General features: G+C 39.5%; 1 protein-coding gene across 3 annotated transcripts in view; it reads left to right on the top strand.

Moving 5' to 3' along the window:
• The window catches only part of ELF1 (E74 like ETS transcription factor 1), an 87,394-nt gene that overhangs the window by 48,506 nt on the left and 13,166 nt on the right, over positions 1 to 25,722 (top strand). For 2 of the 3 annotated variants that reach the window (XM_041407217.1, XM_041407215.1), the window contains exons 2-6: positions 1,289 to 1,599; positions 9,741 to 9,915; positions 18,152 to 18,259; positions 18,864 to 19,028; positions 23,549 to 23,632. In XM_041407217.1, coding sequence (XP_041263151.1) covers positions 1,528 to 1,599; positions 9,741 to 9,915; positions 18,152 to 18,259; positions 18,864 to 19,028; positions 23,549 to 23,632 — 604 coding nt within the window. In that variant the 5' untranslated portion in view covers positions 1,289 to 1,527. Of the gene's footprint in view, positions 1 to 453; positions 515 to 1,288; positions 1,600 to 9,740; positions 9,916 to 18,151; positions 18,260 to 18,863; positions 19,029 to 23,548; positions 23,633 to 25,722 lie in introns of all 3 variants that reach the window. The other variant, XM_041407216.1, reaches the window with a different exon arrangement.

Raw genomic sequence — 25,722 nt, 5'->3', positions numbered from 1 at the left:
CTCTGACATGATCCTCCCTAATTAAATTGCTTGGCACTGGGGAGAGGAAGATGATCTTCATTTTTTTGAGTTTCAGCCTACTGCAAAAACAAGGGAAAGTTAAACCTCCTGTACAAAGGCAGATGGTAATCATCACCAATGGCACTGACGTTGATTTTCCTGTGGATCTCACTCTGGTTGGGTACATCTTACACCTCTGCCCCTTATTCTTTTGTCACAGCAGCTCTTAATTGAAGGCAGTTTCAAGAATTTTGCTCAAAACACTAGGAACCACACATTTTTCTTCTTTTAAAATGTATTGATTTAAATTCCTAGGCACCAACACACTCCTTAGGTTCCTAATTCTAGACACCTGCTGCCATTATTATTTTGAAATGGTAGATTTTTAAATTAATGTCTGGATCACCTGAGTTGTATATGAAGAGTTCTTTTTGTGCTTGCCTCTTTCCCCAGAGGTGGTGCAGCAGCCTCTTGGTCAGCTGACCCTAGCCGAGTTTACCTTTGGCACTGATGAGTAAGTAAGAACACGGGAGCTGTGGGCAGGCATCCTTTCACTCAAGCTGTTTACGTTCAGTAGTTGGGGATTTTTTTTTCTTTGTACCGTGCAGTTTTTTGACAGTTCTAATTTGCCGTGACGTGGTCAGTGCTGTTTCCTTCCGGCTGCTTGCGAGCCTCTGGTAGAGATAAGGATACATTTACAGTGTATTTTTAATATGAAGCTGAAGATCTGCTTCATGTAGGAATGTGGGCACTCTCTGGATTGTACAAAGAATTTGTTTCTTCATTTTGACACGGGGATTCAAGATCCAGAACATTTTACTTGCAAAACAACAACTTTGTTAAATTTGAACTGTGTGTAAAGAAGAAATGTGATATACTTGGGGTATCCTACAGCTGAGTAGGTCTGTCTGAGTTTTGTATTTTTACTTGTGAATAAACTGTGAAGATGAGAGGTACTAATGAATGTGAAAACTGCATATCTGAATCAAATGAAAATATAGATTTTCTCTTTGTTAACTTTCATAACATTTTCTTAGTCTCATGCTTTTAATATGAAACACTTGGAAACTGATGTCTTATTTCCTGAAACAGTTCTGTTTCAGGTAATGAAAGTTCTCATATATTAATCAGTAAAAGTAATACCTTTGGAGTCACAAAAGTGTCTGACTTCCTTGGACGTAGATAGAACAGTTTTAATACATAGAAATTTTTATTGCCACTGCTACAATTTCACACTGCTAAAGTAACAATTCTTTAATTATAATTTTTTTTATTTTTCCCTCCACAGTGGTAAAGGCTATTGAGGCGGGAAGAACAACTCAGGAAAGGATTTGCCTTGGTTTGTTTTGCTTTGAGAAGAGAAGAACCCAGGAACACTGATGATCTAAGAAACACAAACATTGATACTCGATTCATTTTTGTGAACCTGCCTTTCTGCCCAGCTGGACCTCAGTGAAGCTTTCTGTTCTTTGACATTCAAGAACATTTTTCTTTGTATGTGGAGCTGAGACCTGGGAATGCGTTATTATGGCAGCAGTTGTACAGCAGAATGAGCTTGTGTTTGAATTTGCCAGCAACGTCATGGAGGATGAGCAGCAGGTATGGGATGGTGTAAGAAACCATATTTGTACAAGTTGGTGTTAGGAGTATTATGAAACACAAGGAAAAAATGTGGTGTAAAACACAAAAAGGAAACATTGAGGTCATTATTGTTGCAGCAGATCTTTGTGCTGTTTCAAAAGCTTCCTGTTGCTTCCTGTAACTTGCATACACGGAACAGAAATTGGTTGAAATGTTATAACCTCTGCAGTATTGAAGAGACATCCTCCTCCAAAAATATTTTTCCTGTTTTGCTGATTTTTGCCAGTAGAATCCATGCATGTGAGATGTAGAATTATCAAAATTACAGTATTTTATAGTAGTTTCAACTTCTCTAGTGTGCTAGGATAAAATTCTGAGTAGAAGTAATGGTCACCTTGCAGATGACTGGAAAGGGCAGTATGTACCTGCTCACTGTTATTTACAGATTGGTTTCTAAATTGTCTTACTGCATGCTGGTTAATCAGAATAAAGCTTGAAAGTAATTTACATTGGTTTCTTTTACACTACAGGGAAAATATGTCTGTTTCTACCTACGCAGACTCTCAGTTAGGTGTTGATTATTTAAACCACATCCTGTGAGTCCTGAAGCTTCAGTGTAGGATTTCTATTGTAAAAATCATGCAGCTTCTCTATAGCTGGTGGTTAATATTAGAGCTTGCATTCATTAACAAGAAAGGAGATGTCTGAGATTTTTTAAAAGGCTAAGTGCCATGACAAACTGTTCCTTTTTTGTTAATGTAAAAAGCATTTATTCTTCTCTTTTAAAAAAAATACCCTGCTTTTTGTTTTATGATCTTGTCTCTGGTTTTCTGTATGGCCTAATATCTGGCTGGGTCACTGGCCTGTTTCTGCTGTCAGAGTCATGCGATCATTTCAATGAACTGAGTGTTGTCTGCCTAAAGTGCTAACTCAGTTTTGGGTGGAATTAGTAATGTAACTTCCTTCCCTGTATTTTTCCAGAGCTTGTGGTAGCCTGGGGATTTAGAGATGGGAATTGCACAAGCGTAGTTAAAAATGAGCCTTACTTATTATGTCTGCTGGTTGTTAATTGCTGTCTTTACTTTACAAGCCAATAGGAGATGGGAGAATTGAGGTAGGGAGGGCTACTTCAGTGTGGTTCCTGGGACGGGTAGTGTGAGCAGATATGGTTTTGTTTCGTTAAGCCATGCATTCTGCTTCTTGCAATTTCTTCAGATACTTACCTGAGAAACTTTAAAAATACTAAAGAGTGCTCAACAGGACAGTAAAACCCTTCTAAGCAGAGCTTTCTCCAGCCTCAGAACAAACTCAGCCTTGCTGTTTATCTCATAACCCCACTAAATTCTGGTCTGGATGAAATCTAAGAAAAGATGTTCTGTAGCATACCCTAAAGGTGGTGAAATCAAAGATGTGAAAGGCTGGAGATAGAGGGTGCATAGCAGGAAGTCCATTGCTCCAGTCAGATGCAAGCTCCTTTTAAATCACTGGGTTCACTTAGTTCAGATATCAAAGATGCAGGTAGCCAGCTAGCTGGCTGCCTGAAGCTAAATCTTAAATGCCCAGTTGTAGAAGAGAAGTTCTGCACAGGTGAAGACCTGGGAAGCTGGAACAAAGTTTTGTTTGGCTGAGGGCTCATATTACATTAGCCCAAAAAGACTGCTTCTTGCTTATACTTGATTGACCTGCTTCTTACTACACGTGTGCTATTGCTACTCCTAAAGTCTTTAAGTTCTTCAATTAGTTGTATTTAGGGATGGACAGCACAATTTATTTACTTTGCAAAAATGTTAGCTCTGTGTTGGGCAAAAGCATTTTTTTAGATCTTCATTATATACAAAAGGTGCCATTTAACTCATGTTTTGATAATTATGTTTGCAATGCCCCCACAAGCTTGAATTTTAAGAACTTTGGTACTTTTCTTCTTGTCAAAGCTTTGCCTGGAGCTCTCTTGTGCCAAGAACTCTTGGAATATAGGACAGCTGTGGGGAGAGGTTCAGGGTCTAAGTGGCAAGTATGCTCAGTGTTTCAGGGAAGTCATAATTCATGGCTATTTTCTTTTTTTTCTTTTTTTTTTTTAAGTCTTGGTTAAACAACCATAAATTATGAACAGTTCATTTGCAAATGTAAGCATTCAGTGGCAGATGCCAATGGGAGGGGCTCAATCACATGCACCCGTGTGAACGGGAAAGGCTCGCTCTTATCAGCTTTATTCTTTGCAGTGTAGAAAATAATGATTTTTAATTTTTTTGTTATTCTTGGAGGGCTCATTTATGACATAGTAGATCTCTAGTGAGGAAGAAAAGAAGTGAAAATATCCTTGAAATTTTCAGAAGGGTACAAGTGGCTTGGGCTAAGGCTACTGATAACCTGTCTGGCTTCTGCTACATATCAGGAATCTAGTTAAAATAGAGAGTTTGTTTTTTTCCCCCCTCTTTTCTGCGTTTTTGTTTTGTTTGTTTGGATTCTTTTGTTGTAGTTGTGAGACAGAGGATGATGGCACACACAAAACTGCATTGGAGTTCTGCAGGCTTTGGCTGAGTCAACACTTCTGCCTAAACCTGCTTCTCTTCCTATCTGAAGCTTCTTCTCTCAATGCCTTTTCATTTAGTCCTTTGTGGACTTTTTGATCAGGACATTCTTAATTTAAAAAACTGAGTAAAAGCCATAGTGGCTAGATCCATAGTAGGAAGCTTTAAATGGTGGCAGGGAGAAGTTAAATCATTACAACCATTAAATTGCTAACATGGTTCCCAGCATGACTGCTCTATGTCGGGCTGTGCTCTCTCAGATGGCTCTGATGCTTGTAGTATCCTGTGCCTGAAGACCCCTTCTGTACTGTACCTCTGGCATTTGTTTCTCTCTTCCTTTCTTCTGATTAAGAGGGGTTTGAGACCTTAGATTGAGTCATGACTTCTGCACCATCATCTCAAGCCTACCTTTGCTCAGCCATGTTCCCTGATATCTCCATGGGCCTTCAGAAAGATTAAGCCACCTGGTCAAGGTGGAAGTCTACATTTTTTTGGCTATTTCCAGCTTCTGCAGAAGGTTCATTCCCTTTATCGACTTGCAGTTTTATGAAGACTTTAAGGAAAATGTGAAATCTGTAGTGAGGTTGTCTTCCCAGAAAAGTGAGCCCCATATGTCTGCCTGCAGCATCCCTCTGTGCAATTTGGTCCCTTCTCAGATGCTGGCAGTGGGAACACCTTTAAAGTTGAAAAGCTGCCTCTGCACAGGGACTGTCAGAAAAGCAAAACTTCAAAAGCTGTTTTCTAGTCACTAAGGTCACTTCCCCTAGTTCTATTTAGGTTTTTGGGGTGTTTTGTGTGTTCTTTTGGGGTGGGGGAAGGGTTGTTTGTTTGCTTTTTTAATATAAATGGCCATCTGTATTGTGAGTCTGAATATTGTTGTTTGGTTTAAACGAGTTGTTTTTTTCCCCTGAGGTTGCTTTCACCTTTTTTTTCCCTTCTACTATCTATTGCATATATTTCTTCCCACCCATTACTCACTCGCACAAAATTTATTCCTCATCAGTTAAAAGGTAGTCACCTTATTCCTGGGACAAGTTGTCATCCTTAAAGACTTGTAGTGTGAGAAGACAGTACCTCCAAAGCAGAAGAAATCCCCTTCCTTATTTTCCATTTCCGTGGTCCGGATGGTGTTTTGATCTTCTGTCAGTTGGTGACAGTTCATGAGACAATTTTCAGAGAAAAAGAGAAACACCTTGCCAGCATGTCAAATACACCAAAAGAATTAGAGAGCAGAAAGGAAGATTGCTGCCTTTAGCCCTTAGAGGAAGACTAAAGGAGTTCAGTTTTCAGGGGACTGTGGAATATAACCAATGCTTTCAGGGACCTGCTCATGGGACTTGCTATGAACTTGATCTGTATGAAGTTTGCATTCCTCTGAATTGGTAAAGGTCTGTCTACGGGGATTTGGTGTCTAAGATTTGGGGAGATTTTAGCAGTAGCTCAATTGCTTTATGTGTCCACCAGACATGGGAAATGGATTGAAGCCAAGTCAAAGCTTTGCTGGAGTAGGGTGTCATATTTCATCTAGAAATTTAAAAATAGACAAATTGTTCTTCTACGGGTCTCTTTATCTACTTCTTGAAAATCATTGCTGTCACTTTAATTTGGGACTTTTTAAAAAACTTTGGGATAGTTTACAGTCTTCCTTTTTGCTAGAGCTTATAGAGGGATGTTTGTATTTGAAAGAAACTATTGTGCAACCTTGCTATTAGAGAGGTAATTTAATTTGTGTTAATTGAATCACTACCTTGTAGTTCTTAATTTAATGTTTTCCCTGTGTTTAATTCCCATTACACACTAGATTAAAAGGGAGCCATAGTAAAAAAAGGGCTCTTTTGCAGTTCTAAATGTGTACAGTTATTTTTCTGTCTTACAAAACAACAGAGCTAGAGGAAAGTTTAGATTGGCTCTCAACTGGGGTTCAGATGCCTTCAGTGAAATCAAGAACATTACCTCACAATAGTCATGTGTACATCTGTGTATATTAGTATTAGCTTTTAAAACTGTATGAAAGGCTTGTTAATGAAATCATAACCAACTGCAAATACTGTATTAAAAAGCAATGGCCACTTCCACAAAAATGCATTTCAAATTAAATTGGTTTCCAATTATGTGAATGCTTTTCTCAATAGGAGCATATTAGAATTTGTTCTTTCCTTTCCTTTTCATGACCATGGCAGGAGGGAAAGTCCATACATTGTACCACTGTAGGGACTGAGTTGAAAGTGGTTATAACAATAGTTTTAAAATAATAGGCCACAAGAAGTGACGTTTACTCTGATTCTTCCAGTTCAAAACTGTGATTAAGTTAAAGAAAAGCACATTTAAAGTGTCTGACTAGGTGTGAATGCTTTTCTGTTCATCTCCAGCCTTTTGGAAGCATAGTGTGTCAGCAGCTTCCTTGGTAGTCCGGCACCAAGTTCAGGTGAAGAGGTATTGCCCTGTCATGGGGGTTTCTCTGCCTGCAGACAGACATAGCAACCATATCAGAGTGTTGTGTATATGATGATTGTTTCTAGATGTGGTCAAAATACAGTATAATCTGGCAGAGCAGTTCAGATCTGATCATATGTATCAAACCAAGTACTTTGGAACTGTGTGAAGCAGCACAGTTCAGTACCACAGGAAACATTCTGGTCAGTAGTGAAGCATATTTTAGAAACACGTGGATGTTTGGGCTTTTGTAACTAGGTTTCATAGCAAAGTGAGTAGAGTGTAATATAAATAGGGCTTTGAGAAACTGATCAGAAAACATGTGACAATCACTTGATTTTATCTGTTTTGTTTATTATTCTGAAACATTTTTCTACAACTCATCTACTCAGAGGTCAAACCAGTGGTCTGAGCATCAGTCATTAGCGAAGGACAGAGCTGAGCCAAAGTAATTTTCTTCTCCAGAAGAAGCTAATGTAAGGCTTATCTTGAGCACAGGCAACTCGATCTGTGCCTGCAGACACTGCAGCTATTGAGCCGGTGCAAGGGCAGAAGCGGGGCGAGGAGCGCGCCTCGCTGCGCAGACGTGGCAGGGAGGAGGAAGCTGGCCGCTTGCTGATGAGTGTGCAGGACACAGCTGCCTACACCACCAGGAACAAGCACCCCAGTGCCTCCACTATTCATAGTCAATGCAGAGAAAGAGGTGGTTTTAGGACATGACATCCTGTCATAGCCTAAAACTGGGCAGGGAAATTGTGCCCTAGAAATGCCGTTTCTGTCTGTTGGCTGGGAAGGAAACTTGGGGTTCCTAGCTCATGTCCAAGTGCCTGCACCACAGCTGTCTGTAACTTAAATCCCAAAAGTTATGTATTGTGGCATATTACTGAAACAGAGGTATTTAAACTATTTGTAGAACATAATTGTATCTCAGGAACGAGGCTGTAATGGACCATCCACCTTGTAGCTTATGGAATGTATTGTTGAAAAAAAACATTTTTAAAATGCATGTAGCTTTTTATTTTTCTTATCTCTTAACAGTGCTTTATCCATTTTTATTGATGTGGCTTTTACTTAATCAAATCTATTTGTTTATTCTTCCCTGGAAGCAAATAGGATGTTAGGATCAGTAAACAAATAGGATGCAAAATGTGAGCATGACTTTTTCTGAGGAGCAGTAGGGACCTCTTGGCCATCAGTGGTTTCTGGTTTCTCAGCTCCAGCACGATGCAGCATTGGTTAGAGGCGCCCGCAAAGGTCTGGGGTAGCAGCTGTCTCATTGTGTGGCTTGTTATACACCTATCATCTGGTGATAAGATTGCACAAGAGGGCTCTAACTAGTCTGCACTTTGTTCGTTTTTATTGATCTTCTACCATATTGCTCTCTTTTGAAACATGTTTCGTAGAATAGGTCATTATTTGTTGGGTCTTTTTAAAAATTTTGGTTTTGTTGACTTTTTTTTTTTGTTTAGGAGACTGTCCATGATAGAAGCCCATTAAAATACTATTTTTGGTTTTTAGTTCTTCTTTTTTTCCTGATTGCCCTTTACCACAGTTTTTGCTGAGACATTTTTTACAAAACACAGAGCAATTTAAAGTGGTAATTACTGCCTTTTAGAACTTGTAATTGCACTTTCTGTGTTCAGTACTTATGGTCCAGACTCTTCCCTAGGGGAGGCTTACTGCCGTAGCTGTTGTCTGGGTTGAGCAGATAGCTCTGCTTCCATTTTCCATCGGTGACGGTGTGCGCAGTGGCAGGAGTGAGAGATGAGTAATTCTTAAACAAGGGCATAATCATACAGTTGGTTTTTTCCCTTGGGTTTTTAACTTCTGTGGTTAAAAAAACTTCTTCATCTTTCTTCCAATACCAGAAGGGAGCCTACAGGAAAGATTGAGACTATTTACAAGAGCATATAGTAGCAGTACAGGTGGAGTGACTTCAAACTTAAAAGACAGTTTAGATTAGATATTGGGAAAAAGTTCTTTATTGTGGGGGTGGAAGGGTACTGGAGCAGGTTTCCCAGAAAAGTTGCAGATTCCCATCCCTGGAAGTGTTTAAGACTAGGCTGGGTGGAACTTTGAGCAACCTGATGTAGTGGAAGGTGTCCCTGTCCATGGCAGGGGATTGGAACTAGATGATTTTAAAGTTTCTTCCAACCATTTTATGATTCTATGATCTATACATATCTGTGCTCTTTTGTGGAGGGTGGAACAAAATGTACATATACTGGTTTTCTCAGAAATATGTTTTAGAAACTTTTTAGGTTTTTTTCTTTTTTTTAAGCTTGACACATTCATAATGTGTTTTATTTTTGAAGTCAGGGAACCTTAGAGTTACACTAGACTTTCTTTGAACCTGTTTTGCTATCAATCTGCTATGACTTTCTTTCTGCAAATGACATTTTAAAATATTCACTTTGAAAAATACAGTGTCTGTGGTAGATGTTATTTGCTGAAACCTCTTCCTGTTGAGCGGCTGACTTTTCAGAGAGTGTGCTACTTGCTATTATTGCTAGTCAGCTTGATTTCTGTTTCCCAGCTGCATCTTTTCTTCTGTATCTGGTGTAAAATGACTATCAAGACCAAAGGATGATGTCTAAATGCAGACTTTGGAAGGAAAGTGGCGAGGGGGGTGTGGTGTGAGTAATATCAAATTACTAAAGCCATAAGAATTAGAGAGGGAATGTATTACAGCACTTACATCAACCTGTTAGACCCCTTTCTTCTGTAACAAGTGTCCCATAAAATGGTGATTTTCAATTTGGTGCCTGTGAGAGCTTTGTCCAGTCCTCACAGCCACAGGACTCCTTCACTCTCAGCTTGATGGGAGGAGCAAAAGTTGAAGGTGTTTGCAGCAAGTTGCTCATCCAGTATTATTGCCAGCAAAGTTTAGCACTTACTGTGCTGTGCCACTCCTCTGTATTGTCAGCTTTAATGCTGCAAAACTATGTCGTGCAAGTCTGGTGTTATGTACTGAAGTACAGCCTGTACAGTAGATACTACAGCAATATTCAGCCTCTGGCTCCTGGTGGGACACTGCTGCTATTTGCTTTCAGGTGCTAAAAATCATCTTTAGTACTCTGTCCTGACAGTTTAATATCCAGGTGGTTTAGTACAGGTCTGTTGAAATATTAGTCATTAAGTGGCTAGATTGGAGGCAGTCTAACTAATATTTTGTGGGTTTTTTTCTCTACCCCCCAGCTTGGTGATCCATCTATTTTCCCTGCTGTCATCGTGGAGCATGTTCCTAGCGCAGAACTCCTACATAACTACTCTGGTTTAACCTGCGTGGATGAACCTAGTGACATGATCACTGAGAACTCTCTGGATGTTGCAGAAGAGCAAATCATAGAAGATGATGATATCACCCTCACAGGTTGGCAATAAAACCATCTCTGTGCCGCTTTGCACTCTCTTGGTGCAAAGATATCTCTGTGTCTTTGTATCAAAGTGGCTGTGACTAATGGAGGAAGAAAGTTAAATGACAAAAGGCAACAGGGAGCAAAATGGATAGTGGTATTGAATGCTGTTAATTCTGTACAAGACAGAGAAAATAGCATTAATATTCTTAGCAGGTGGCTTCCAATCCCAGCTGCACAGCTGATAATGGTGAAAAGTTTCGTCCATCAACAGTGTTTAAGGCAGAGTCCTGCTCAGAGAACCAACAAGGTTTTTCTTTGTTCTTCCTAGGTTTTGTTTGCTTTTAATTAACGTGCGGTACATTCCTAAGTAAACATATATACCAACAAGCAAGAATATGCAGCTTGAGTAGATGCTGCTTTTAACTTTCCGAGGGTATACAGTTATAAATTGAAATGTGCATGCTAGCATGGCTTACTGGTGTAAGTATACTCAACATAATATTAATTTTGGAACTCTAGTAATGATTCACACTTAAATACAGAGGTTTTTTGTAAGTGCTGTTAGAAAAGGTAGCCTTAAAGATCAACCAATTTCCAAGAGGAAAGCTCAAAAATCTGTCACATATTTTAAAAACAACCCCTCAGTGAATGTATCTATTTGAAGTGCTTTTGCAGAAAAATCTCAAAGACAGGATAGATAAGTTTTCTTTCAGCCACTATGTCCACACCTGGATTGTCTCCAGGGATGGAGACAGCTTGCTGGTTTCACTCATACTTTTGACATTATTTCCAAAGACCTGCTCTGATACAATCTTTCACTACCAAATGCAAACCAAGAACTCAACATTAACTTGACATGAGGAACAGTTCACAGAGTAAATTGACATGAGCTGTTCTCAGTGTTTTTCATAGTAGTGAATTATCTGTGAACAGACTGTGACCATACAAATAGGTTAGGTTATTATTCAAGAAGGTTTTCGATACTCAAACAGTATTTCATGTTGAGACCTCTTGCCAACTAGCTATTCATATTAATTATTCACACTACAACTGGCATTTCCCCAGTGTGTTACTTAAGCACCACTTAATGCATCCGTGTGAATTTCATAGCAGATCATTTTTGTGAATCCATATTCACTGTAATATATTGTGTGTGAATTTTTACATGCATGAGTAATTGTGAAACTCCACTTTTGTGAATGCCCTTGTTAACCATTTTTTTTTTTTTTTTTTTTTTTTTTTTTGGGGTTGTTTCTGGTCACTTGAGAAGGGTTTGCAAATTGCTGCCAGAAACTGAAAATATTTAATCCTTGTAACTGATGGTGTCCAAGGGTTTCTGGGATACTTTGGAGTCAGACAAGTACGGTATTGTTCTCATCATCCATTATAGTTCAAGAAATCTGGTTTTCTTTAAAGGCAAAGTCCTTAGAATTGAGAGCTGCCACTTTACAGAGATGATTGTTGTGAAGGAGATGATAACGAACTATCTGTTTCACAGTCTCCATCCTGTGCATGCTGTGGATTCCCTTTAGAAGGGGAAGGACATCAATGCAGGCTGAGCCAGGACCAGCATTGTTGCTGGAAAGCTCGTGCTCAGGACAAGGAAAGCCACACTGGTAGCTCAGCCCCTGGCCTCTGGCAGGAAGCTATCCAGCCTGACTGTAGTGGGACAGAATTTGGGGCCCAGGGCTGTGAAGGCACCCCACAGGAGATGAGAGGACACTGGGGAGGGAGGCTCCTGTTACCTCCCTGCCCACTGCAGACAAGCAATGACTGTAGCCACAGCTGCCCAGTTGAACTGCAAGACTGCTGTGTGGAAGAGACCCTAGTTCATGTACAGCTTGCTGTAGACTGCCTCTGTAATGGGGCTAATTATAGCTCAATTTTCCCACCTACTCTATTTTTCAACTGCTTTTTTTCTTTTCTCCCTTCTTTGAAGTTTCCTTCTTGATTTTGTTTGCTCTGAACAGTGAAATGCGTTGTTTTGCTCTTTGAAGTTAGTACCAGTCTTTTCAGTCACTTCCATGTTATGCCTTTGAGAGAGGATCAGACATCATAAAGACTGTACTAATTCCACATTAAAATATTTATAAGACTGAAGTTCATAGCAAACAAAACTGAAACCACCATAATTTATGACCAAACATTACTGAGCGATGACTGCTTAATATGAAGGATTTAGGTTTTTTAAAGTGACTAGTTTTTCAGTATTATTTTATGAATGCTGTCCACTGGGCTTCTCTTTTCTCCTAGCTTAACAGAAATTAGCAATAAGCCTCATGAAACTGAAGCAATCAGTTTTTAGTGATCTATCTGCAGAATAGTGCACGCTGATAGGTTTTTTCATCTAGGATGTAGCTTCAGCCCTTCAAAAGCACATCTATCACATGTTGTTAATTGACCTGTCTTATAAATTATAACTTGAGAAAGCTGTAAGAACAGCATCTGTTGCACATAAAGCGCTACTGAGACATGGACAGCAATCAGCTTTTTAGCTATATTAATGCTCATGCTGTAAATTATTTTTTTTTAATGAATAGGCAGACGTGCCTTATCACCCTCATCTTTAAAAGCACTTTTCCCTGGAAGAACTGCGATGGCAATTTTATAGTCACTTGTTGCCAGTCATGGGATTTTAAATGATTAACTATCATGTTGTAAAGGGTAATTAACAAAATTACTTGGAACATTTGGCTTTGAATGAAGTTTTATCTCTAAAGGGAATATTGAAATTTTTTTTGCTGAAAAATACAGGGGTTAATATTTTGTGCAAAAGAACTCTAGGCCAACTTGTCAGAATGTACAATTGCTACACTTTGTATATCTTATTAATATGACTAGTTATGGATATAAGGTGCACAGGAGGGAGGAACTAATTGGGTTATGTAATTCCAGAAAACATTTTTTTTTACATTCTTGTTATAATTTTTCTAAATTTTGTCATATTTGGTGAGTTTTTTAATTGAAAACCACAGTTAATCAAAGTCTGTCATTTTGTGATTCACCTGTTCTGGCATTGTCTTCATGGGATCAGAGAAGTGGCTTCACTGGGACTGTTTGGGGGGGAGGGGATGAGAGAGCAGGGACAGAAAATTTGCATTTAGATACCCTGTGCCATGGTCTGGCAGGGAGCATGGAAGTCTGCATTTTCATGGATCGATAATGGTGCTTAATAACCAGTTCATTTTGAAGTCTGGTACCATTTGCCTTGTACCTTTTGTGAAGCTCTAGCAGTCCTGCACAAATACAGCTTCTTTGGTGGTCATTTCTGATGTTACCAAGAAATCCAGAGTAGTTAGGTAGAAACTGAACTTCATAGTGTTAATCTGTGAGGATTGTGAGTTGATGAGATGCCGGTTGCAAAAAAACAGGTTTTGGTTTCAGTTACTTTGTAAAGAAATTATTCACAGCTGCCTGTAGCTCTGGTAAAACCAGAGGGATTTTTTTTATATACCTCCTCAATGAGATAATTTTCTTTACAAATTGTAAGGCCTTATTTAAAAAAGAAAATGGTGATTTGCAGGTCTCCTGAAATAAGTGTGTTTTTAAACTTAGTTTTCCAGTGTCAGATAACAATCAGCTAAGGGTGGATACTAAAATGTAAGTGCTTAAATTTAACAGCCAGCTATTCTGCAAAAGGGGGTCTGTCCATGTGTAATGCCTCGCTTCTTTTAGCAACTTCAGGTTTCTTCTGACATTATTTTGAGGTTCTGCAGTCCCTGTTTTTGTCTCTACTAAAACCAGCAGTGAATTTAAACACAGCTATGACTAGCACAGCCTTTATCTCAGCCTGAACAAGGACTTGTGTTGCCCACTCTCTAAGCTTCTAGCCACCAGGGAAGCAATGGGAGTGGGATAGCATTGCCCAAGGTGGTGTAAAAATTTTAAAATTTTTTTACTACTAGACAGGAGTAGGGGAAGCAGGACTTTGAACTGAGGCGGGGAACTTCCAACATGAAGCATAATTTCAGAGAATATTGTGTTTGGGCAAGCCCTGTGCTAACGCTGATTCATAGGGAGCCTGGATTCGCAGTAACTGGGCAGAAATTGGCATGCAGACACAAAGGCTTATGTTTGTGGCTTGCTCAGATAAACAAAAACTTGTAGAGTACCCTGAGAAAAAAACTGAAGATATTTTTACGTGTGGTTCCCCCCGCTTCTCTTCCTCTCCCTTTTTATTCTCCCTTTTTCCTTTTTTCTTACCCATTTTTTCTTCCCTGCCTCTTTTTCCCTTTTTAATTTTTGTCTTCCAATATTTTCTTCCCCCTCCCCTTTTTTCCTTCTTTTAAAAAAGCTTCTGCCTCTTTCAGATAACCTTTGAAACCTGATACTTTGCAGATATTACACTCCCCACTGACCCATATTTTCAGCTCTGACTTTGGCAAAGAGAAAAAAATAAACCATTTAATTCCAGTTCTTAAAACGGGGACTGTATCATAACAGCCAGTGATTGCAATACCATTCTGCAGCATTATAGAACAGGTAAAATAAGAGACGCCTTTGGTAGCTGAGCTGGTTATCTCTGAGCACTGTCTGATGTTGAAGGATGCAAATGAGCACCTTGCTGTTAAAAGGACAGAGAGGTGGTGCTCCACTTTTTCTGTGAGGTGTTCCACACCTTGAGTTCTTGTAATTCAACTTGCTAACCCAGCAATACCCCCAAAACCTTTTCAGACATTTTATAAACCTCAGTTGTCTCACTATGTGATAAAAAAAGCATGGAGCCTGGTGTTTGTCAAGTGACAAAAGTTTGGATCATGGACCAGGGACAGAGATGGGAGGAAAAACCACAACCCTTGGTTCTTTCAGCAACAGGGAAGTATTAACTGGTCTTAAAGCACTTTGTGAAGTCATCTTCTCGGAAGATGCTTGAAGGGTGTTGGCAAGAGCAGTGGAGTGGTTAAGAAACTTAATTTTGCCATCCTGTGTTTGTGGATGGAAAGTTAGTGCTGCTACTTGTAGAGGAATAATCTGGTGCAGGTAGCTCTGCTGGCAAGCTGCAGAGTGAGATCCAGATTGAGCTCTGGGCTGGAGCCAGAGACAAGAGGCTGTGAACTGCCAACCTTTGGGATAACCAAGGGCACCAGGGCCAGCCAGGCAATGAACAGTGAGAGGGACTGTAGAAGCTGGGAATCCTGGTCTTTTGGATAAGAAAAGAGAAGAAGGCAGGTGACAGCAGCAGCAATGGGGTGGATGGACACAGAGAGGAAGAGGAGACTTGCCCACAGACGGATATGAGGCTATGAAAGCCTAGGGATTCCTTGGCTGGGGTCCTCCTTGGTGGCACCAGCTTGGGCTTGGGCTTGGGCTGTTCCTGTGTTACTGTGCTGTGAATAAATGGCTTTATGGAATGAGGCATCTGAGACTCTGCTGTGGGAAACCCAGGGCTGAATGAGTGAGGAAACCTGGTCTGGCTGTGGATGGATGTGTGGGGAGCCAAGGGGCACGCGTCAGTCACAGGAGCCACCTGCTGTGAAGGGGCTTTGACCCAGCAGTGGCAGTCTCTGTCCTTGGGATGTGACTGCCAGGGAGTCTCATGAATGGTCAGACTGGGAAGTTTCCTTAACATGCTTAAATATTTTGTGAACAACAAATTATATCAAGTTCTATGTTTACATTATTTATATGGCTATTATAAGTTCTTTCATTAGTCTTGGATAGGGATGGTAAACTTGTAGCCATATGGTGTAACAGCGATGTAAAGCTGTTAGACTCTTCCTCACCTGCTATTATTCAGAGTGAAGAATTGGCTCTGCTCCATCACCTTTGTGCCTGAAAGCCAGCAGGTGGGTTTGGTCCTCCTGCAGCTCTCTCTGGGAAAGAGCAGACAGCAGCAGCTCTCTCCTCTCTGCCTGCAGAACTGAGAACCTGAGGGTACACTGCTGGCTTTAAAACTGTATGTAGTAAGCCAGCCACGCTCCATGACTTTGGCTGAGCTGGATCACGGCAGGCTAACTTTCCTGTCCATTCAGACAGTGTCAGAACTCAGAACAACTGCTTTGGCAGTGCTGTGTGCATTTATTTATATTTGTATGATGTGACATCCTTCTTGAGGTCTTGGTAATGCTGGTAGATGATATGGGAAGTTCTCATCCAGATAAAACTCAGATTCAGAAGCATCAAGTCACCAGCACCAGTCCAAGAGTGTACATGGTCACAGACTGAATGGGATGTGCATGTTCTGTCCCCTCCTGATGGACAGGCGTTCCCTAGAGATGCTGTTTGGCTCTTGGGGCTGAGATGCCCTGGGTCTGAGCTCCTGAGCCTGTCAGCTGCCTGACAAAATTGTCAGTGATTTGCTATCCTCTCTTGCTTTCAAGGTCAGTTCCACAGTCCATACTCACTTTCTCTATATGCTGTCCTCCCCCCCCAGCTCTGTGTTTCTCATTTCTTAAGACTGGAGGTGTCAGCCAGAAGGTGCAGATCCTTAATGGTCTGAATGTCTTTGTCAGATATAGGGTGGAGGTGGTCCTGTAGAAAACAGGGTGAGTTGCTCTGTGGATCAGGGGTTCCCAACACCTGTATACTTTATTCTGCATTAGTCTGAGTCACTTACACTAGGGCCTCAAGGAAAAATCCAGAAGGAGGATTCTGTAAATCACAGTGGGTGGAAGAGGTAGGGCTGATGTGTGGATGTCAGCATTCATCTTTGCTCTCTCATAATGATACAATTGCTGAAGCTGTAAATATTTGTGATGAAACCAGGGGGTTTTGGTTGGTTGTTTTTTTTAATTATGTAATTGCTTAGTGCTAATTGAACTGGTTACTTTGTTGTTACTGTGATATTTTTAAGGTTAAAATATAGAAATTCTGGCATAAACATCTTGCTTTTGTGTGCAGAAATACTCCAAGGTCATTATATTGTATTTTAACATGTATGTTTGCTTGCTTTGTCAGTCAGTGTGGTTTTTTGGTTTTGTTTGGTTTTTTAATGTGACTGCCCCCAAAATTCCTCAAAGCTTAACAGGGACGGGGATGTAAAGCCTGTAAAAGTAACTGAGATTTCTTGGTGTACTAGAGAGGGGAATATTAATGCAGCCTTTTTTATCATTTTGATAGATGCAAGTGAATTCCCCAATGTTGCATCAATTTCACATCAAAGGATAAGGAAGCTTGGCCCAATCATTTCCATTCAACAAACAGTAATTTCTAAAAGGATGTGTTAAATGGTTTTTAATGTTTATGTTTAAATGTTTATGATAAATGTTAAAATGTTCTTTTTCATGCTACAGTTATTTTGAAAAAATCATCTGGTAAAAGTCTTCCGTTAAACCAGTATTATCTTTTTGGAATAGCTGTTATTTTGCAAAATGGTATTTTATTGGATTTTTTTTTTTTTGTTGTGTACTCCCAGATGACCTTAACATGTACTTCAAGCATTATAATTAATGCTCAGGAGCTTTGGGTTTATCTAATGGCTGCCCTGATGAGACTGATGAGGAATTGTCTAGAAGAGAAAAATTTTGAAAAGCTTGCCAACCTTCTATATTGCTTTTCATGTTTCATGTTTGCTTTTCAGTGTGGTCTTGGATCCTGCCCTGTGAGACCTACATGTAATTCCCACGAATTTGAATGGTTTAGGATTCAGCTACACCTTTACATCACATAGTCTCTAATAGAACTTGTAGAATATTTACTTGTCTCTCCTCCAGGCTAAATGACTGGATAGTTTTGATGGGCATCTCTTATTTATGGAATTCACTTATGTTCACAGAACCACAGAATTGTTAGTGTTGGAAAAGACCTCCAGATCATCAAGTCCTACTGCCACCCCAGATCCCCCCCCGCCATGTTTACCATTAAATCATGTCTTCAAGTGCCATATCCACATGTTTTTCTGTGCATAAGATATTGGAGAACCATAAGAAACTAGCAATATTGTGTTTTTATATAATAATCTCTGGAATATTGCTTGTGGTAGTGATATTTCTTAGATTCATGGGTGTTATGTTTTACTGCATGTGCTTGGTCAGCAAAGAGAGGGGTTAGAAAAATGAGGCAGAAACACAGGGTTTGTTTGGGGTTTTTTTAATACATGCAATCTGAAAAATGTACTGTACTAAATAAATGAAATTATTGCAGTGTGCATTTTCTCCCCAGCTAATCTGTTGCTACACATCTAGTAGCAGACCATCTCTAGCTCTTTTTCTTTTTTTTTTTTTTCTGAGAATGAAATACGAATAAATATCATGTTAAGCTTTAAGTCTAGTTTGTAGCTTCTTAAATTTTTTTTTTCTCCCTTGCTTTTAGTTGAGGCATCTTGTCATAATGGAGATGAAACAATGGAAACAATTGAAGCTGCTGAAGCACTTCTTAATATGGACTCCCCTGATCCTATGTTGGATGAGAAAAGAATGAGTAAGTTTTTTATAAAAACTCAATCTGTATTTGCCAGGTTTATCTATGAAAGGAGGAGGGATTCACTGCAGCATAGTTGCATGGAATTGGTAAGATTTTATTTGTAATTTCCAGATACATACTATGTACATACATAGAATGTACATAGTTTGGGTATCAGAAATCCAGTGTTGTAGGCAATGAAGGATTTCGTTGCCATGCCAGAGTTTAACAGGAAAGAGTCAAAAATTGCAGAGGGAAAGTGTGAATGAAGTTGGATGGTTTAGATTGCAGTGTTTTGTTTGGTTGTTTGTTTGTTTGATGTTTATGTTGTCAGGATAAAAGAATATACACTTATGTTTACAGATTGCCTTAAATATGAATCAGATCAGCAGATAAATGTGCTTTTTGTGGGGTACGTTCTGTCATTAAATTGTTCTATTTTAGTTGTGCTTCTGTGTAAAATGTCTGCACATAGATGGAATTATACACTTGTCTTCTCTTACTTGAAAGACTGAAGTGTCATAGTTTGATTTTGTTCTATTTTTGAGTTTTTGCTCTAAAGCCAGTTTTTAAAAATCTTCGTGGCTGTGTGAAAATACTCCTTTTGTCCCTTTCCCTTAAGCAACTATGTTTGGTGCACCTGAAGAGGAAGAAATGGTGCCTCCTATCACACATGTGTCAGTCACGCTTGATGGGATCCCTGAGGTGGTGGAAGTTCACCAAGCTCCAGACCCTTATGCTGAGTCACCAGAGACTCCAGAATTTGAACAACCAAAGAAGAAAAAAGGTAAGATGCTACTGGAGAACAGCAGTGTGGAGCAGCAGAGTAGGTGGTTGCTTCTTTGTGGGTGTCTGGAACCATTCTGGGTGTCAGGCCAAAATAACTGAGTGAGCTCAGACAGAAATGCAGGGAAAGCATTTTCTTCTTGTGTAGTGTGAGCACATGTACAGGTGTTTAGATTAATGATGTTGTAGAGGTAGCAATGATGGCTTATCCTACAGGAATCTCTGCTTGTTCCAATTTATAGTTTCTTCTTCAGAGCAAAATTGCAATACAAGCCATAGAGCTTTTGCTGCTGAGAATCTGGAAGTATTTTCATTAGCTCTTATTTAGCTTCAGCTGAAGATACTTGATCAGTTGAGAATATGGGATGAGAATGGGGAGGGATTTTTAGCTTTTCTTAAATATTACTGATTTTTTTCTTATTAATAAAATAGCTGCATGCTGTAGTAAGCATTAGTCCCATTTGTAGTAGATTACATTTACATAGTGTGATGATGTTCCACTGCAGTCAGTGCTGTGCCAGTCATGAAGTGGTGTTAGCCAGACATTCTGCTCCTGTTTTTCCATGCTGCTTCAGCAGGGACCCCATTAGAGGCTCTGAAGCTGGTGCCTGCAGGAAGAGAGTCATGCTGTACATATAGATGTTAAAAGCTCTTGTAACTAATATAAAAAGAAAAATAAACAAAGGAGGTTATGTTTCTGGAACTAATCCTGGGGTTCATCCTAGATATGAGGACTTTAACAGGCTCCCCTGTGTAATAGCCTTCCAGAATAAGGCTTCTACTACCCAGCCATACTCCCGTGGAATAGGAGCATTTTTTCTGCTACTTTTGCTGCTAATTCCAAATGTTGGGAATTGTTATGTGTGAGAGAGACTGTATTGGCCTGTGAAGATCTTGGGAAAGCCTCCTGAGCCCCGTGTGTGTCACAAGGTCTCATAGGGATGGGTGTGGGTCAGGAAGTCTTCGATTCCCCTGAGAAAGCTGAACTGAAACTGCAGTGGAGGAGAACTTTACCAGCAGCTGCCCCAAAAGTGCTGCTGGGGAAGCTACTGTGGCTGTGCACACTACTGTGAGATAACCAACTATAAGAGGATTTTAAATTGGGGGGTTTCTGTTTGTTCTTCTCTTCCCTTCTTCTTTTTTAATGCTGGCTGCTGTGTGGGTTAAAACAAGGAGCTGCTGTCTGCCAGACACGTAACCTCTTTGGTTTGATGCTTTCAACTCTTTCGTGTTGTGCTTCTGCTTACTCCCACTCCTTCCTCCTCCCTAGCTGTAGGTTAGAAAACCAGTTTCTTCACAGAAAATGTGTATTTGTTTTAGGAAAAAAAATGCTAGAAAAGATGCATCAGCTTAGTGTTTCGTTAAGTACTAGTTTTCAGTGAACTCAAGGCTTTGTTAAGTAGATGGTAGGGTCTGAGTGAGGTAGAAGTGTTACTTCAAAATGTCTGGGGATTTGTTGTGCAAAAATTGCTGCAAAATGTTATGAAGTTTATAGTGCACTTTGGGATAATGTGCAGTGGGTGGGTGGGATTCTTTTGGGGTTTTGTTTGTTTGTAAGTTATTTTTTTTTTAAGTACACTGTTTCCCTTCTTTGGCCAGTTCTGAGGCATGGCAAAGGATGATGATCATTTTGTCCATATCAGTCATGATTTTATAGGGTTTTATAGATTCTGTAGACTTCTTTTATGGACTTCTAGCATATATATATATATATGTAAGCCATTAGCTAAAATTACAGGGATTCACAGTGTATAGCATTGCCAGCTAACTGGGCCAGAGTGGCACTGCCAAGTAGAGCTCCTCCAAGAGAATATTCACCAGAAGCAATATGTTGGTTTCACTTCCTTTGTTAAATACATCATATTTTAGATATATGTCATTTATTTTGTTTGTACATGCATTTTTTTAAACAAAACTCACTGAAAATAGCGCAAGAAAATGGATTTTACATTTTCTGGTGTGATATAAGATATTTAATCAGGATTAATATTTCACTGCCTAATGTCACCTTAATTTGTAGCATGAATGTCTAACAGGAAGTGTTTTACAGCCATGGAAATGGGAAAGTGAAAACACTGTCCAAAATTATGGTAGGCCCACGTAAGGCTTAGGTCTTGCACACTTTCTATCCTTCCTCTTTGTAAAATTATCTCCTAAAAAGGAATGCAGTTATGTACTCTGAAAAAAACAACAAATTCATGCTCTATTGAAGCAAAGGAGGAAGCATGCTAGTGCTTAATGGGCTTTTAAAAAATATCTTCTTTTAAACAAAGGAAACATATCTGATGTGTCTCTGTTAACTGTTTTTTGATGGTATCAGTCAATGCCTGCAGATTACAGCTCACAGTGTAGTCTAAAACTATCCAAATAAAGTATCTCTAGCCCAGATATACAGCAGTAACAGCAGTACATTTCTGTAAACAAGTTTCACGTCCTTCACTGGTTTCTAATTTTGGATGACTTCTTACAGAGTCCTGAAGTAGTCTAGGCTGAAGAAAGAAAGCCTAGAATTACTCTTGCAGTCGTATTCATATGTAGTAGCCTAGGTTATCTCTAATCAGAAGTGCATAAATTATATGGGATCAGTACTTAAGTTTCCTGAAACTGACTAGGTGTAGTTCAGTCTTGACCTAATTGAGCTCTCATCCACTTCATTTCCTTTTAAGAACTGAACTCATTTAGACATAATGTCTAAATTAGTGGCATCAAAATAACGCTCCCTACTCCTTGATGGCTACATTTGCACCTGTTCCAAGAGGGGAAATGAGACAACAGAGTCTTCCCACAGCTCTAACTGGGAAAGCACTTAGCCAAAGTTACCCTGAGGGGCTTCTTGTTCGTTAGAAGCTCATCCATGCGAGTGACATCTAGGACATTTTAGGTAAAACAGACATTTCTGCAACCTCCTGTGGTGAGTGGAGAAAAGTTGCTAAAAATGTGCTCCAGTAGTTCTTTATCCTTTCATATCATGATATGTTAAGAAAACAGTGTTGTATGTTTTCCTCCCTCCTATCTTCTTTCAAATCAAGGACATTACTGGCCAAAACAGTGGGTGTCATTTGTGTCCCATTCTCAGTCATGAATCCTGTCTGGATGAAAGCAAGAAAATTAGAGGTTTCATTTACTCACTATAGCTGTCTCAACTAGCTATCCCATGCCTCTCCTCCCCATGCACTGTCAAAAAAAAAAAAAAAAGTATAAAGATGGACTTAGCAAGATTGCTAATGTCAAAATGTGAGTGCTTAAGGCAAAGTTTCTTACGATTTCTCTGTAGATACTGGAAGTTGAAGATGAAGGAAATACTGCAGGCTGTCACTGAGCTGGTTTGTTGTTTTTTTTTCCAGAGCTAGTAAAAAACTCTTGCTCTGCAGCAGAGCTGTTTCCTTACTAAAACAGCCCCTCAAAACAAAACCAAAACTGGAAAGTTAAAGTGTATGGGATTGCACAAACCTTTTGGTCTTGCCTCTTTAGATCAACTCTTTTGAAGTGCAATAAATACAGGAAAAAATCCTTTAGATTTTTAACTATGGCAGTGTTCTGTCTGAACTAGAAATATGTTTCTCTGAGTCTTGTGTATGCTTAGTCTATTCTACCTCTCAAAAGATTACAGGTAACAATATAAGTAACATCAGTTTGGTAATGGGGCAGTGCAGAACCTGGTAAGATAAATTATTATTTAATAAGAAAGTTCTGAATGTTTCTCATTAATTACATCACCTGTAAAAGCTGTCATTGCAGGGAATGAGAACTAATAAGAATAGATTCAAGGTTCTATATTGAAAAATATTTTGGCATGACTTAGCTTTTTTGTTCCCTTTTGTGTCAGTAGTTGATTTCTCAACATTTTCAAATGAGTGCTTTTCATTTTTGTATCAGTTGTAAGTAAATTCTTCCTTTTAGTCTTCCTCACCAGAGGGTCACCATGCTTATGACTTTAAAACCTGGTATTTTTTCAGAGCCTGTTACTGTTTCTTCTGATTTTCATAAACGAGTGACTTCCCTTTACCTGCAGCCACTGTAAAAGTGGTGTAAAAGACAATAGGACTGAAAAACATGTTTGTTTGAGATGACAGTGTAGCTTGCTGCTGTCAGTGTACTTGCAGTAGATTAAACAAGGAGACGAGCTTGTTTTGTCCTGACCTTCCATTTTGGCAATGAGTGTACATGATGGTGCTCTGTATTTTATCCAGCTTTTCCTGTTTAAGCCCTTACATATAGTTAATAGCTTATTTTTCTCATCTTGTCTGTTTCAAGTGCTCTTAAGAGTACCTAAATAGCCACAGAAATTTCCAATGTACATGGACTTCAGCAAAGAGCATAGGGTAGTCTTTTTTTAGAAGTACAGTAAGAGCATAGGAGGTCCATCCTGCCATGGAAAAAGGAGTTCAGCACAAAACTAAGTTCCCAACTTAGTAGAAATTTAATCTTTTTTGAATTGCAGAAACAAATCTCTTCCCTTTTTAGGTTTTGGATTTTTTTTTTTCCTTAAGCTGCTGTTGACTTACTGATGATTTATTTCAGGGAAGAAACCAAAACCATCTCGTTCTGAGTCCCCTACCACAACTCCAAATATATCTGTGAAAAAGAAAAACAAAGATGGAAAGGGTAAGTCCAAATAATTGTCCCCAAAATGTTTAGGAGAACATAGTTCCTGAGTGTTCTGGAAAAAGAAAAAATTCACCAGTTCACTTGTGATGCAAACATAGGTCTTGTGTTCAGGGGTGGTTAACATCTCAAGGCAAGGAAAAGATGAGCACATGAGTTTTCTTGGTGAAATACTCAGTTCCTTGGGAGAAGAATGTATTTGTCACTTCAGTTGCAAGGGTTCTTGGAAACTCTTCAACATCCCTGCAGAGTTTGCTGTGTTTTGAGTGAAGTCTTGGGGATTGCTTTGCATTATATTAATGCTTCTTAGGCTGTGGTTATTTTGACAGATGATCTTTGCAAATGTGTTCCATCTGTATGTGTCTAATTCTGCACGAGGCTAACCAAGCCTGCCAGTTGGCAGCAGGAAATACCAAGTCCTGAATTTTGAAAAAAGTTATAGCATAGCTTGAACACTTGGGCAGAAAACTTGGGGGTTTGATATTTTCATTCCTTCTGTGTTTAAAAGGTAGAAATAAAAATAAATGCCACATAACCTACAATAAATAATTTCTCAGCCTGAGCTGTTCAGTAGTGCCTGTGAGTTTTGTCAACAGCTGTGACAAAAGGCTTGCTTTGCTGTGGGGTCCAACGCTGCAGCCGTGCCCGGGCTGGTGTTTGAAGAGAAGGCTGATTCCCAGCCCCAGCGAGCTGTGCTGCCCTCAGTGGGAGCTGGAAATGAGCCTCCCCTGTGTCACAAGGGCCTGCTGCATGTGACAGATGGGCTTGCATGCATGCAGTACTTGCCAGGACAGCAGCCTAGCCAGTCCTGGACACTGGTGGCAAAAGAATGACACACTCTTGAGGTCAGAAAAATCTCTACTCTGACAAATGAGTATGTCAGGGTTTTTTTCTTTAGAAGAGGTATTTTCTGCAATAACAGGAAGAAAAACCTGTTGGCAGTCAATAAATATTTTACATGTTAATGACATCAATTTAAAATATGCCTTGTTGTATTTTTTTTTAATTAAAACCTCATTTTTATGTAAGAGTGAAAGGAGTATCAGAGGAACATCCAAGTGGTGCTCAGATGAAATTATAGAAGATATGGAAGCAGCTAGCCACAAAATGAAAAGGCAGAAGAGTCTAATAGTTCTGTCAATGATAGCAAGGATACTCCATAATTCACATTTGTCCATTGTTACAATTGCTAATTCTGAAGGGAATGAAATGGACCATGTTGCCTCAAACCACTACTTGTTATGAAACCCACTTGTTTTGCATTTTTAGGAATGCAGAGTTGAAGTAAAAAGCATAGTAATACGGCCATTTGTGGCAGGGAAGCAGCCAGAAAATCACAAGAGCTGCCTGTCTGTTACCTAGGGAGAATTTTCATGCTAAAATTTACAAGCTCTCCATACAATTACATGATATGATGCATAGAGAAAACTGAATTTTCCACATATTTCTTTTTCTGCTGCGACTCAGAGGAGGTTAAATATTCTGCCTGTAAGTGAAGCAAACCTGTTTTTTGCAGCCAGTTGTTTTCACAGTGATTTTTAGTGGCTAAGCAATTACAAATTTTCAGGTTGCCTTGATGCAGTTGAGCATTTTTAGTCTGGACTACAACAAAACCACCCTGGATTAGGTGGTAAATGGCTGGGAATGCTCTCACTCCTGCCTGACGTTGTGTCTTGCCTAAGCAGTCTGGTTTTGGGGTATCTGAGGGCTGGGAGGCTGGTTTATGTAAGCTGGGAGACATTTGTTGCAAAGGCAGTGTTTTTTCTCTAGGAATGCTCATTTTTCAAGCTTCCACCTGCTGAAGGAGCTGCTAACATTTTTGTATAGGCAGTGCTGATGACTTTGATGAATATTTGCTAAATATAGTTTATAATATAGTATCATAGGAATTTCAATTTTTAAGAGATCTCTTATTGGAATAAGGTTCAGACTAATGGTCATAAAGTTGAAAAAATCTGCTGGGCTAAATTGAAGCTATGAAAAGAGATCCTGTCACCTTCTGATCTGCTGGGCATCATTTTTTGTGAAACTTCAGCACATGCTATCCTTGCTGGTTTTGCACAGCTACTTGTGGGAGGTGATACAAGAAG

The sequence above is a fragment of the Onychostruthus taczanowskii genome, unplaced genomic scaffold, assembly GCF_017590055.1.
Source record: "Onychostruthus taczanowskii isolate IOZ18803 unplaced genomic scaffold, ASM1759005v1 scaffold26, whole genome shotgun sequence".
NCBI lineage: Eukaryota > Metazoa > Chordata > Aves > Passeriformes > Passeridae > Onychostruthus > Onychostruthus taczanowskii.
This window is presented reverse-complemented; position numbering and strand designations above follow the sequence as displayed.